Below are 15,590 nucleotides of genomic sequence, written 5' to 3'. Positions count from 1 at the left end.
ACAGAGAAATGATTGATGTACGCTAAATATTTTATTTTACGCCTCATCATGTACTCTTTCTTTTCTTATAGAAATAATCGTTCTATCATTTTTTCTAAAAATGTAGGTGACAGTAATTAAGAATTACTTATCTTTGCGGGTACAGTATAAGACAGGTTCGTTATTACTTAGACGTATTGGACCTTCGTAAAATACTTTGGACCCCTCCCAGCTAACATGTTGTTCCTATATCTGGGGGGTTTCAAGGTTACTTTCCAGAACGTTGATAAACATTGTTTCGCCTCATGCGGAAGTATATTGTGTTCATAGTGCATTGCGTAACAACCAAGATGGATGATTTGGAATGTAGTTTTTTTCCTTTTACGCACATGTGTGTGTGTTGATCTATGAATAGGGTTGCAAACTCTGTAAAATAAAAAACCGCACTTCCTCAAAATTCTCTATGATATAGGTCTCAGCGTGAACTATTTCTGTTCGGACCTATCCATGGAAAGGAAATGTACTATCATGAACAAAAGTGCATTAACACATATATTCTGTATGTCCTTAGAACATTCACTAATAAGCTTAATAGATACATTGTGCTATAAATGAGAAAATGAAATTGATCAATTGGCATTGATCAATTTATTGTATTTACCAGTAACTACCATTTCTTTAAAATTGTAACAATTTTGGATTTGGCAAATGAAATTCATTCTTTAAACATATAGTCTCTACTTCAACTATAGGAAATTGCTTTAAGAAGTCCTTTTCCACTCTTAATAAATGTATAAAATTCCTTGAAAATAAATTTCAAATTTTCCCTGATACATCCCTTTCATCTCTCTAAAATTTTCTAAACAGATGAACAAAATATATTAATCGTTGATATATGCTGAAAGGTAACAGTTTTGAGTTTACAGAATGACAGCTACTTTTCAATATCTATACTTCGAACAAGATACAAATTTGAAAAAAAAAAACGGTTATAAAGGGGCTAGTGAAAAGTTGTACCCGTAACCGGTTTTAATCAATATAACAGCGATTTTTCCGGCCAGGCCAATGAAAAGCCGTCCAGTTGACAGCCCTATGTATCAATACGTAACATTCGCAATTCATATACCAGTATCTCTTTTGTATCAGCTGTTTTGGTTATTAGTTATTAGATTTAATTTTATTGTGTGTGCTTTAATTCTATACATAACCTACAAATTCTGAATTAATTGCATACCAAGACTTCTGTAAATAACTTACAAAAAAATGCCCAGCTTTCAACCGATGAAAAACAATTAAGGCTTAGACAAAACAACTAAAGTGCAATTAAGGAGAGTGTTCGAAAAAAAACTGTTTAGATTTACAGAACATCCTATGGCAGTAATGTTGTATGCACTAGATATATTTCCACAATTTATTTTAAATTTTCCTAGATAAATTGTGAATAAAGCATGATCAATGTACATTTTTTATATAATATTAATCTCTGCTACGAACTCTCTACAGTCTACACTGAAGAATAATTCGGATCACCATTGGTTATGCTTTCCATCGAAAAAGACCTGACAATAAGAATACTAGAGTTCAACCACCATGTATTAGACAGATTTGCTACAATCAAAGAGAGAAGAATGAATTTACTAATTAAATAAGGTGATTAATCGGATTAAATGTTCTGCATTTCTTTATTTTTTAAAAAACAGAATTTTATTTAATTTAACATGTCGCATAGCATTTGCATCTAAAGTTATGCTGATTAGTCAATGAGTCCACTTTATATCTTCTGTCTCCGATCGTTCGTACTGCAACACCCGAAACCACAATCGACTGGTCGCCACTGAATATCACATTTATTTAAACTAACAAGATTTCAATACCTTTCGCTGCGGTTTCATCAACTGTCTACTTTGATACTATTGTATATTGTAGCTACGACTTATAGTTGAGATGGGCTTACAGTATGCTTATCAGAACACGCATAGCAGTTCCAACATCACTCTAGAGATAAATTTACGCATTTTTCGTTTTCTGTTTTCTTTTTTTAAAGTCCAAGTTTCAGCGGATGTTACGGTGTAACATTAGGCTGACCTTGAAACTACGGTTAAGCCGCCACTCTTTTATTTCGGCCACTACTGACGTGAGATGACCCTAATATTGGGGAAGATCGGTAGAGGAGCATTATTGCAATTTGGTTCTTGTAGGCACCATCTCAAGGTGATTACTCGTATTTTCTTCTCATTTTTTTATTCCTCCGCACTTATGGAAAAATTAACAGAGCAAGCTACGATAAAAGGATTTACGTGAATAAGTAGCCATTGATAAAAGCATGGAAATTTATCAGTCAAACAATTCACCGAATTCAGCGTCGACCAAAGTCGGAATGTTCTGAAATCTGTATTTAAAACAAAAATACGAAAAAGGGTTCTCCTGGAATATGACGCTGTGAACTAATGTAGTTCCAAAGCTGAAAATGATTCTGCATATCCTAGAAGTCGTGGGTTGTGTTATTTTTCCAAAGAAAGGGATTACCTCCACATGTGTGATAAAGTAGCATAGTTTTGTCTACAAAAAAAAGAAGAAAATAAACAGAAAATTTCCGCTGACTCAGTTCCTGAGTGGGTAATTCTTACGTCAAACGACGATCATAAAATTAAGAGAGAAAATTCTCTTGGGGTGTGATGGAGCTCCTTGTCTTGTGCTGTGCTCGTCTTGTGCGGTGCTCGATTTACCGTCGTCATGCACATCCTGCGTCGTCGTTGGAGCTATCTCAGGTATGAGAGAAATAAAATTTTAATATTTTTTCTACTCAAAGGCAAGGAAGGTACAGGTATGAAGGTACAGAGGCTGAAACTTCAGACTTTAACAATGTGCCGCCATTCGGAACAATAACTCTAGCTCAGTAGATTAATATTCCAATATTCCCCTTTTTAAACGACAGTAGACTACCTTACAGTCGTGAGATAGCCAGTGAGATAAAGGGTATTCAAATCCGTGTTTAATATTAGAAGACACTACGTAAGTGGTTAAAATATAGTATTGAAGACGACAGTTGTGAACCTTAATGTAATGCTGAGTTACTTTGGAATTCTTATTTTTGTAATTTTATTGTATATATTATTTTAACTAGTCTTGTAATAAATTTGCTAGCCTAAAAGGATTATTTCATTTTTTAATGGATTACTGTTCTAGAGTTAATGACCACTAACAGCAGTTTGGAGGATCAGTAGATAGACATACTATACTAGTTAATCCCGTTAGTGTATTGTAGCTAACGTCTCTGTTTTTTTTCTAAGTATCCGGTGAACTTGGGGCGGGTGACTGAAGGTTTTCTCGAGGCAGTCTAGATAGCGAACTACATGCTATCTCATCCAAGGGACATGATACTTTGAGTTGCTTAAGCAAGTACTGAATTAGAGGAATTAGAGTGTCAAACGACGCCGTCAACGAAATGTTTGCCGGAATCGAATCTTCTCGTATGAGTCTCAATCTCCTTCAATTTTACTACTCTGTGTGCATTTTCAACAATATGAGACTTGCTTAGATAAGATTCGCGTAGAGGAGCAGTCTAGGGCCAGCCTCGATAATGGTAGACATGGAAGTCTAATCCCATATTTGGTAAAAGTATGTTTCTTTTTCTTGATCCTTCTAGGAACCACATAAGTAGCGTTCTGCATACTTATGTACTGACTAAATTAGGGTCGCCACTTGACCCTTACCAACTCCCTCAGTGTTTAATATTAAATTCAGGGTGTACACATACATAGGCAAATAAATCGAAATAATAATACCTATACACACACACACACACATATATATATATATATATATATATATATATATATATATATATATATATATATATATATATATATATATATAGGGAGAGAGAGAGAGAGAGAGAGATAAATTATGAAAATGTTATTTGAACTTGAGCTGTGGATTAGGGTATAGTTTCCGCCGGGGAGCTATGTTTCATTGTTTAAATAATTGATTTTAAATCTTTCTGAGATACATATGATGACTGTTGATTTTGGTCATTTAAATGTCCGCTATTAAATTATATATTTAATCTGAACTAAATATGACATACTAATGGTCGCAGCTTTCGTTGTTTTACAAAACTGACACATAGTATAGTAGTATCAAATAGAATAGATTGTCCTCTCACGGAATATGAGTTTTTGCTATCCTATCCACAGCTCAAGATGGGACAGAAAAGGAAAAATAAGTTACACCACAATATCCAGTCCCATCCTTCAGATATAATCTGATCCTTGTTAGCTCTTGCACTTGACTGTTGTAAGTTGAAGTAATGATCCCCGCTGCTTCCACCCACATTTTTTATATGAAAGGTTATCTTGTCGTTTAGTTTTTATCTTGTTAAAATTCACTTTAATATTTATTTATCTAAAGATTGGGTGTTAGAATACGAGGTTAGATTTAGTTCAATTCAAATCTGGTTTCCGTTTATGGTCATTTAATGTTTCTTTAAACATAGTCTTTAGAGTCATCTACTATCTTAAAAATGTAGTGTGTTTAACACTTAATGACAAAATATATCCTTCGTTCTTGCTGGCGGTTATATGACAATATGATAATCTCATATCAATGAATTCCATGTAAAAGATCACCATCAAAATCATACACCTTCGCACCGTTGCCACTGTATAGGAAACGTCTTAACATTGTTTTTAATGTGAAATGTACTACCATTCTTGTGACTCCGATAAGGAAATTCAGAATTGGTTCTCATATGCTTTCTCATTTCAACTTAAATATATAGACAACAATTTCCTTTTAATATCACGTTCTCGTAAGAACAAATGGAAAAGTAGGGAGCAAAGAACCAACTTTTAACGCCATTAAAAATATTTCCATAGTCATAGTGTTCGAAAATGTGGTGGTTTTAATAATTAATGTGAAGGAAATAAGACTTTTTAAAAAAAATCAGTCAATAGGAAAATATTAGGATTAGAAATAATTGATGACTTTGATTAGTAGAAATATGACATTGAGTTCAGTCACATAATCATTTTTATGAGCTAACGTTTCTTTCAAGCTTTGAGGTTGTTTGGAATATAAATTAAATATGTTGGTTTCTCCACTCGAGTTTGAACACACGTGAAGGGAAACCAACATACTCGTAGCAAGAAAGAAGCAAAGTACAGTGTTTTCATTAATCCTTCAAGTCTCAATTGTGAAGTAAAGAAGACATACATAGCTAAGAAGAAAATTAAGTTCTTTATTTGTCTTTGAGTTGTACGTCCCACGGTTATGCCGGTTAGGCTAAAGGAGACGGTGATTATGAGAAATGAAGAACCCCGAGAACACCCACGAACACTGTGTTTGTCCACCACAAAGTCCACGCGGCGCGAACTGGGATCGAACCAGATAACCCAAGCACCGGAGGTGAACGCTGTAAGTTCTTTATATGTATATATTGTAAGAATGTAACACACAATGTGATTCTACAAACAACAATAATATTTCTGAAAGCGCTTGTACTGATGAAAGTGACAAGTCAATCGTACAAACATGGTCAATATATCCATGTTTAACGTTCGGGGCCTTCAGCAAGTACAAACTTTATTAATATCGCAAAATTCGTTCACTGTACCACAAATCATTTTTACGTTTGAGTTATGTATATCATGATGCGTGAGTCTTCGCAAGGATATTCTGGTATTCGTGAACTTGAATCTGTGATGACACTTTGATTGAGGAAGAAAAGACTGAAGATGATTCTCAACACAGCAGGCACGCTTGTGTGTTTTAAGCTTTGCAACTGTAAACAGGTTTCAAGTCATACAATACCTGCTGCAAGATATTCACAAAAGTTTATCGCAACCAATTTTGTATAGGTATTGACAACTGTGTGCGATACACACCTAAAACAAAGTACCAGGAAGAGGTCAACGTTAACAGTGAGCCATAAAGTTGCACATTTGGAACAGAGAAACACAGAAAGATGGAAAACGAGTAATTTGAATGGTAAATCTAGTTTCTTTGTACACCAATGATGTACGGCTACCTTAAAATCAATAAAAACTACATATATACCGTATTGATTAGATTTGTTTAAATCCAAATTCTATGATAGTGTGTTAAGATGGTTTTCACCATGAGATCTGTCTCTTCAAGTGTCTACGAACGCCAACATCCTGTTCTGACTGACGAGATGTCAACTTTGGCCTTCGTCTCAAATATACACTTTAGTTCTGAGATTTTCTTCAAAATTGATATCTATTCCATAGCAAGAATTAAAACTGTTTGTTTACATTGATACACAATGATTCCAGACATAATACTCCGATCTGAATATTATCCTAACCTGGTTATCAGGAACAACAAATTCAAGTAAATGCATTCATGCATTCTTAAACATTGGGGAGATCAGTATATACTGCTTCGCAAATGAATAAAAATATACAATTCATGTGATTACATTCACATTCACATGTAACATTGAGAATTCACGAAAGTTTTGAAACAAGGGGAATAAATCGTTGTTTTAAAGTTACATTCTACCAAGGATATATTTTTATCTCCGCACAATAGTTTGGCTTTTAATATAGTTATTTCTAATATTTCGAAAGTACTTATGATTTTCGTTATAATAAATACATAAACAAAGAAACAGTAACACGTCTATCAAAACAAAATTCAGGAACATCTTAAATACGTAACACTTAGTTTATAATGTGCACTTAGTACCTGAGTGACAAAAAGTATCTAGCTCGTAAAACATATACTAACTGTTATAGTGAAGGGATTATTACCTATCATTATGAAAGGAAAGTCATATAAATTTTAAAAAGGCCACCCACTTGTCTTGGAAACTGAGAGAAAACTGGAGAACCCAGAGATAACCCAGGAATAAGGTGTTTGATAACACCAAAGCCGACTTTGCATGAGGTGGTATTGAACTAGACCCCGAACTAGCGGTGAGCGCTATACCTCTGAGCCAAAGTGGCTCATTCTCTAAGTTTTCTAATCATACATAAAAACCACTGCTCTCATGTAGTCATCTATATTCTGCCATGATAGTTTTGCAACTTCTGACAATAGATGTCTTGTGATTGTTTTAGGCAAAAATCGTTTGTTACAGAGGTCAATAATCACATTTTAATAATACGATATAGGATTTAGTTTAAGCTTCGAATTCTGAATAGGTTACCCTCTATTCGTATTTTAATATGGTATCACATTTTCTATACATACGTACTCTATTACTTATAATAAACTTCAATTACTAAAGTAGAAGTACATTTAATTTTAAGTTAACACTAAGATATTACAAACTGCAGTTACCTTCTTGGCTGGAGGTTCCTGCCAATGGTGGAAGATAAGTCCCTTTAATATCGCGACTGTCATGCGAATTACAGCAATCATTTTCACAATCACACATAAAATCCTTGTTAGCCAGTAGAATAACATTGACGGTTGCATTCTGCTGGTTAACTGAAAACAAAAAGGACACAAATAATTAAAATCTCGCACCTTTAAGATTTCCAGATCAAAATGTACTATACGCTTCATCGCAACAATTCACTCTAGTGTAGAAGGAAATATTATTAACTGAATTCAAAAGACTGAAAAAGTAATCGAATTTTATTTAACAGAAGTAATGCACCTTATTTAGAAGTATGACGCCATGAAATTTTCCCCTTTATATTTTCTGAAAAAGCAAACTATTAATGTATAAGCTCAACTAAGACATACTGAAGGTGGTTTATAGTTTTCATCCTTATATAAAAACGTGGAAGAATAAAATTTACGCTTTACTTTCCACGGTTATCCCAGCTTGGCGAAAAGAGAAACGTGGAAGAAGAATCGCGGAACAAAAGTATATAAAAGGATATCATGAATGATATCGAAGATTTCAATTTACTACGTTGGTATTGATAATAATTTCTTTGTTAGTTCTTGTGTAAGTAGTATATAATCTTAATTCTCAGTTATTTTTATAAAAAGGCCTTGTGTCCATCTTAAACACAAATTAAACATAATTTTCTTACAAGGCTGTCTGTATTCTTCATTATAAATTAACGAGAAATGTTACAGTTTCATAAGTATATCACTTCCTTCTTCAGACTACTACTCCAACTGAAATCATAGATAACATAACATAATTTGTTATCTCTACCAATCAAGAATCATTTTTTTTATTTTTCATTAAAATTCAAAATATATACCCATTGTTGTGACAATTTTAAACTCTTAACAGAAATAATACATTGTTACTAATCTTTATTTATCTTTTAATATATATTAACTAAATTAAATACTAATTAATTATCTAAATATTGAAATTTTCTACCTAATATTGATACTAAATTTTCTACCTGAATATTGATTACTAATTAACTACGTGAATATTGAAAAACATAAATAAAATTTAACCCTATATTGTCCTTATATTCTACTTCTCTTCTTTCTTCTTTCTTCTCTTTTCAAAATGCCCTCCCACTCTTTATTAATACTCAAACCACTATTCAAGTTCATAGCTTTAACGTACACTTCTTTTATCCTCTTCGCTTCTTTCCACTTCCTAACCAGTTGAATCCCTTCATATCCCAATATTTTCGCTCCTTCCCAGTTTACTTCGTGGCCTGTTTCATCTACGTGCTTGTAAATGGCATTCGTGTCTCTCTTCAATCTTACATCATCTTTATGCTGTTTTAAACGTTCTTCCATTCTCTTCTTGGTTTCTCCTATATACACCTTATCACACATCCCACACGGTACTTCATATATCACCCCTTTCTTATATAATTCCGCTGACGTTCTTATCTTCTCTTTCTTGATGATATCTATTATCTTCATTCCTCCTTGCCTGTACGTCTTAATACCTTCTCTCTTAAGAATTTTTCTTATCTTCTCTGATATAACCCCTGCACTTTCAATACCATGCCATCTTTTCTTCTTGTCCTCTTCTTTCTCTTCTTCTTTCTCACTTTCCTTCCTTCTCTTCCTGCTCTTTTTCTTGTTCTTTTCACTGTAACCATTGTCTTTCAATTGTTCCCATAATGTTTCTATATCTTTGTTCTTTTGATCTTCCTTCGTATTTATCATTTTGATTTTCTCTTCCATATTTCTAATGAAATTCATTTTTGTTCCTTCATCGACATCACTTCTTTTATTGCAGTAAACTTCTGATGCACATTCTTTTTGAAACCACGATGTTATAAAATTTCCTTCCTTTGTTCTATTTACTTTGACATCTAAGAAATTTATTACACCTTCTTTTCCTATTTCTTTCTCTAACATGATACCTTTTCTTTCATCATTCAATTCTCCAATAAATTTCACCAATTGCCTTCTGGTTCCTTTCCATACTCCAAAACAATCATCCACAAATCTACAAAACAATATTAATTTATCACCACCTTTTTCTATCACTGTTTTCTCCCATTCATTCATTACCAGATCTGCTATTACTGGGCTTATACATGATCCAATGCTCAATCCATCTTTCATTTTCACTATCTTATCAATTATCTTGCAGAAACTATTGTCCCACACAAACCTTAAAGCTTTTTTGTATTTTCTCCTTATCCTAGTTTTCAATTTTTCTGTCCATCACTTTGTCTACTACTCTTAGAACTTCTTCTCGCTTGAAGGTGGGGAACATACTTTTAACGTCCGCACTAAACATAACAGTCCTTTCCTTTCTGGTTCCTAAACCTTTTATCAATTCTTTCACTTCTGCTGAACTAACTACCCTCTTGCTATCCTGAATTCCTCTGAGAGCTTCTGCAATCTTTTTAATCTTTTTCTCCAATGCTTCCATGAAATTACTCCTACAGTCTAAAACCTGCCTCAGTTTTACTTCCTTCTTATGAATTTTAGGAAAACCTTTCATCTTCGGTATCTTTCCTTCTTCATCAATAAACTTTGATAATCCTTTCTTCTTACTTTCTTCTATTACCTGTCTTCTTATCTTCTCCTTTTCTTCTTTCCCAGCTTCTGCTATTTCCTCATATGTATTGTCATTCAACTACTTAAGCTTCTCTTCATACCAACCGTCTCCATAACCACTATTGCACCTCCTTTATCTGCTTGTTCTACCTCTATATCTTTCCAGTTCTTAATTCTCTTTAAACCTTGTAATTCATTTTCATGTAGATTACATTTCTTCTTTTTTATACATTTTCACTAATTTCACTATTTTTCTTCTTACTTCTTTCACCTTCACTTTATCTTCTATCTCCTGTAAAGCTTCTTCTGCTCCATAAACCAATTCTTCTACGTCCGTTTTACATTTTACCACCGTAAACTTGTATCCTAGACTTAAAAATTCCTCTTCTTCTTTCGTAATCTCAGCTCCTCCAATAACTACTACCTTCTTCTTGGAATCTTTACCTTGCTCTTCCTTCCATTCTATTCTTCTTCCTTTTCCATTTAACATCTTCCTCTCTTTCTCCCTGTAGCTTTTTTCCCAACGTCTGAGACCTTCTATCGTCCACTCTGTGACAAATATACTTAATGTTTCTTCAAATTGGCTTCTGTTTCTCTCATTACGCTCTTTTAAAGTCTTCACTTGTATTTACTTCCTCCTGATCACATCCCATATGGGTTCTTTTTGTAACTTTCTAATCAAGTTTCTATATCTCACTGTTTTGCACTCTATTCCTCTTTTCTTTACCACTAGTCCTTTCGGAGTTACACATTCTTCTAAGCACTTATACAAGAATCTCAGTTGTTCTTCAATTTTAATTTTCTTTCTTTTGTCATCTTTCCATTCATCAATTTTCCTCTGAAGACTCGGAAAATGACCAACATAGATATTTTTATAAAAAGGTCTTATGCCCATCTTAAACACAAATTAAACATAACTTTCTTACAAGGCTGTCTATATTCTTTATTATACATTAACGAGAAATATAGACAGCTTTGTAAGAAATTTATGTTTAATTTGTGTTAATTCTCAGTCTATCCTTTCTCTCCACTCTAATTTCCAGTTCCTCACATATAATTCCGGAACACAGAAGAAACAAAATGTTCACTTCATTCCAATTATACAGGTTAACACTACACTACTCGCATGAAATTGTTGAAACATGAGTGCTCGCGCGGATTACGATTGTAGTCCATTTGATAAATATATATATCTTAGTGGTTATTCAATTGGTATTTCTTACATTATTTGGTCTAGGAATTAATTCGTGCGGTTGGTACGCACACATTGAAGCTGTAGTACAAACACAAAATACATAAATACCTTAAGAAAAATATTGTCCATCGCTAGCCACCACTTTCGCCCATCTGTCAGGCAATGTACGGATTCCGTGGCGAAAGAAGTCCTCATCCTTGGAAGCGATCCAGTCAGAGACCCATGTTTCGATATCTTCTGAAGAAGTAAACCGCTGTCCAATCAAATCGTTGTTCATGCAATCGAACAAGTAGTAGTCCGAAGGAGCAACGTCTGGTGAATACGGCGGGTGGGGTAAAACTTCCCATCCGACATTTTCTAAATAGGTTTTGACCGGTTTTGCGACATGTGGGCGAGCGTTATCATGTTGAACAATAAGTTTATCATGTCTGTTCTCCCATTCTGGTCGTGTTCTGGCCAGAGATTGCTTCAAACGCATTAATTGTCGTCGATAACGTTCTCCATTTATAGTTTCACCCGGTTGCAGCAGCTCATAGTACACCACACCTTTCATATCCCACCATATACACAGCATAACCTTTGCACAGTGAATATCTCGTTTTGGTTGTGATGGACCTGGTTCACCTGGTTTCACCCAGGCCTTTTTTCGTTTAGGGTTCTCGTAATGGATCCACTTCTCATCACCCGTAATAATTCGATGCAGAAACCCCTTTCTGCTCTGTCGTTGAAGCAGCAATTCGCAAATGGTTTTTCGTCTTTCAACGTCTCTGTCTTTCAATTCATGTGGAACCCAATGTGACATCTTTTGAATCATTCCATTGGCTTTCAAGCGTTTGGAGACTGTTGTTTGATCAACGCCTAATGCTGCTGCAAGTTGTTCCTGCGTTTGACACGAATCCTGCTCGAGCAATGCTGTCAATTCTTCGTCTTGAAATTTTTTTGGCTGTCCAGCTCGCTCTTGGTCTGCCAAGCCGAAATCACCACTTCTAAACCGTGCAAACCACTTCTGACACGTTCGCTCAGCTAGAGCATGGTCACCATACACTTCCACCAAAATACGATGACTTTCAGTCGCACTTTTCTGCATGTTAAAGTAATGCAGCAGGACACCCCGCAAAAACACTTTATCAGGCACAAATTGCGCCATGTTCACTTAACTACAAACTGGTGTTGTTGACGCTTTAATCCACTGCCCTATACTACGAACGATACGCGATGACAGGGGTTTGCAACACATCTGTGGATACTCGGAACTGTGGGACGCTCCGTTCGTTGCGCCATCTCTTGTCCACCCGCACGAATTAATTCCTAGACCAAATATTTTTGTGGGTTTTCACAAGCAATAAAGAGCACATTTCAGTGCAAAATTGTTGTTTTTTAATGCACAAAAAGAATTAGAAGCCAAAACTTTAGAATGCGTATGCAATTTACTATATTTTTGTAAATGTTCGTTTCTTTTCTTGCTATTTGATTAAAAATTGAAAATTAAGAGGCAATTTGCATTTAAAGTGTTAAAACCTGTTATAAAAAATAAAAAGATTTTGTTAAATTGTTTGCAAGTTTAACTTTTACAGTTGAAAACAAGGTCAAAAGTAGGCAAAATTTTGGGTGTTTCAGTCATAAGAGTCAGTGCAAAGAGTGTGCTTGTGGTCAGAGCAGATGCACTTACTGCACCTGAAACATCTTTTTTTGGGGGGGGGTACTCTTGTTTCTTCATCTTCCATAAAGAGGTTCGATAAGTTCCATAGCCACAGATTGCAGGAAGTCTCTACGGTTGATCTTAGCATTATTGTTATTTGCTGTGAAAAGAATGAAAGCGTTTACTCCAGCAACGTTTAACTCGTGGAAGAAGAGAGTGAGTGGCCATCTTTGCGAATTCTTGGCTGTATCATACTGGCGACACAACTTGTCCAATATGTCAACTCCAAATTTAGTGTTGTTCTATGGAGTAATAACTATGCAGTGTAGGAATGATGTTATAACGCTGTGTTCGCGTATTTCTTGGGTGCACTGGATCAATATACCATGTGGTAATTCTGCCCTTTCCAATGTAAAATTCTCCGTGAAACCTGTCTTCCTGGATAACACCGTTCCTTTCTTCATCTTCTATTTCTTCCAAATCGTCACTACCACTTTATTCAGAATCACTACTCGACAACATCGTCCTCTATTTTTTATCTTAGTGTTCTATACTCAAAACACTTTCAGTTTCTGTTAGCCACTGTTGTATCTGTTCTTCTTCTGACATTTTAAACTAATATATATATATATATATATATATATATATATATATATATATATATATATATATATATATATATATATATATCGCGTTTATTTGAGCGAATAATGTGAAATAATTAATACATTCAAAACGAGAACAGTTAAAACGTTAACCAGAAAACAAACTATCACGTCAGTACTCGCACGGATTACAATAGTAGTCTATGCCAAAATAACAATCCATATAACACCAGTGCGTTGACTTTGGGTGCTATCACTCGACTAATGGTGTTCTAGAAATGGGGGAGGAAGGTACACGACCGCTCAAGGTCACAAGTGTTGCCAACCCTGAGATGCCAGAAAACTGAAACCCACTGGACTACAATAGTAATCCGCGCGAGCAGTGTAGTGTTAATGGTAATTCCTAGCTACGTTGCATAAATAGACAGAATCTGCCTTCAGATAGTAACGGCAACACAAATCATAATATTTGCTAATACGAAAAATTAAAATGAAATCTTTCTGTTTTACACATCATAGTTATGCTCTTAGGCGAAAACAGACAAATGATTAATGAACGTGGATGATTGTGAAAAGAACTGATGGAGTGAGGACGTAAGGAGAAACGGAGTAACAACTAGAAAACCCATTGGCACAGAGGATGGCAAATGTCCACCGTATTCGGAAATGTAGTTAATTCAATTGCCCGTTAGAGTACGTCAAGTGTTTTCCTGGCGTTTTTCTCGATAGCCAATGCGTGCACACGTAATATTGCCGAATCTGCTGTGAGAAAATCAGTGGGCGTATGTTGTGTGATGGTAAGGTATTCATCCCGTTGAGAGCAATCAGTATGATATAACTATATAATACGAGACCCTTTTCAGATCCCAAATTATGCATTTTTAATGGTCGTATTAACTGCTAGAAATGAAGTATATCGAATACACGTATAGTTTGTTTTGTTCACATGTTTATAGCAAGGCAAATCAATATACGGTATTTCCATTAGAATGATATTGATACATTACATATAACTATAGTACATTCATTCAACCTCAGTAGTTAAGACCCCAAACTAAAAGCGCAATTTACTTCATCACATATTTTCGATAATTACAATTACTAAAGTTTATTAGTTTTTTTTTAACAGAGTGCTCTGCGCATAGTCTTGTATGATATAAAACCATAAATACTTATATCTAAAACTACATCTACTTCTCTTCTATCTTATAATGACCTCATGGTAGAGTACTTATTCTATCTTTCAAAACACATCGTGTATCTTCTATACAACTTAATGCTAACTTATTTGGTTCTATTCTCTATATATATCATGCTTACAACTTCTAATTAAATTCATCTTCCTATAATACTTCATTTGGTTGAACAGTCATTATATTCGTTACATGTAAGTTCTTCATATGCAATATTTTTTTAATACATTTCGTTTATTTACAACATTTTTAATTATCGAACTTTCTTTTAAAGTCTTTGCCTATTAAATCCATTTGAGGTGGTTTTATAGAGTACATCTTACCTCTTAAACCTACAAACTCATATAATTGTGCCTCTAAACACATCCTTCATCTTACCAAGTATTTTGTTATTTATCTGTGGTATCTTGTATCTATTGTCTTGAGGGTAATCATACAACCATACTTGTATTTTAACATCTTTATTATATCTTTATTTGTATTTATAGGCAAAATGTACTTTTAAAATATGCACAAGCTGTTCAAGAAAGGAAGAAGAAGAATATGAAAAGACAAATAGAAGTTATTTTGTTTTCTGTTGTTATGCGATTATATTTTGTTATGATAGTGACTCGACGATGTGAGTTTAGTTGTCATAGCAAAGAAAAATAAATAATGGATAACAGAGGATCCATCTCGTGAAATCTATATGTGCAATTTTTAAGGAGTGTAAATGATTAACTTGTTTCGTACTACAATAATAGGTAATATCATGATGCAATGTGTAAAATGGATTTTCAAAATCTTAGTTATATAAATGTACAAAATGTGGACCTTACGTTATAATCACTTGTGTCGAAGTAATCAATATAATTTTTCATGTCATCGTGTTTATCTTTTGTTTGAATATAGTAAATATAACTAGCCATGTCTGAATAACACGTTCCGATTTTGTCTTGATATTTTGCCTTTATTACGTTATAATGGAAATCATACATAAAATATTTTGAAAGATCTAACATACCCGTCCCAACATATGGTGTATATCGTTTTATTGAAAGGTAATTTGCTTTTGTTCAATA

General features: G+C 34.2%; 1 protein-coding gene across 2 annotated transcripts in view; it reads right to left on the bottom strand.

Annotated features, from left to right (window-relative positions):
• Nucleotides 1–15,590, bottom strand: part of LOC145691914 (uncharacterized) — a 183,657-nt gene that overhangs the window by 68,393 nt on the left and 99,674 nt on the right. For both annotated transcript variants that reach the window (XM_081767221.1, XM_081767220.1), the window contains exon 5: nucleotides 7,288–7,437. In XM_081767221.1, coding sequence (XP_081623347.1) covers nucleotides 7,288–7,437 — 150 coding nt within the window. The remainder of the gene's footprint in view (nucleotides 1–7,287; nucleotides 7,438–15,590) is intronic.

The sequence above is a fragment of the Thermobia domestica genome, chromosome 8 (genome assembly GCF_964235325.1).
Source record: "Thermobia domestica chromosome 8, izTheDome1.hap1.1, whole genome shotgun sequence".
Classification (NCBI taxonomy): domain Eukaryota; kingdom Metazoa; phylum Arthropoda; class Insecta; order Zygentoma; family Lepismatidae; genus Thermobia; species Thermobia domestica.
The sequence above is the reverse complement of the archived record's forward strand: the minus strand, read 5'-3'. Positions and strand labels throughout refer to the sequence as shown.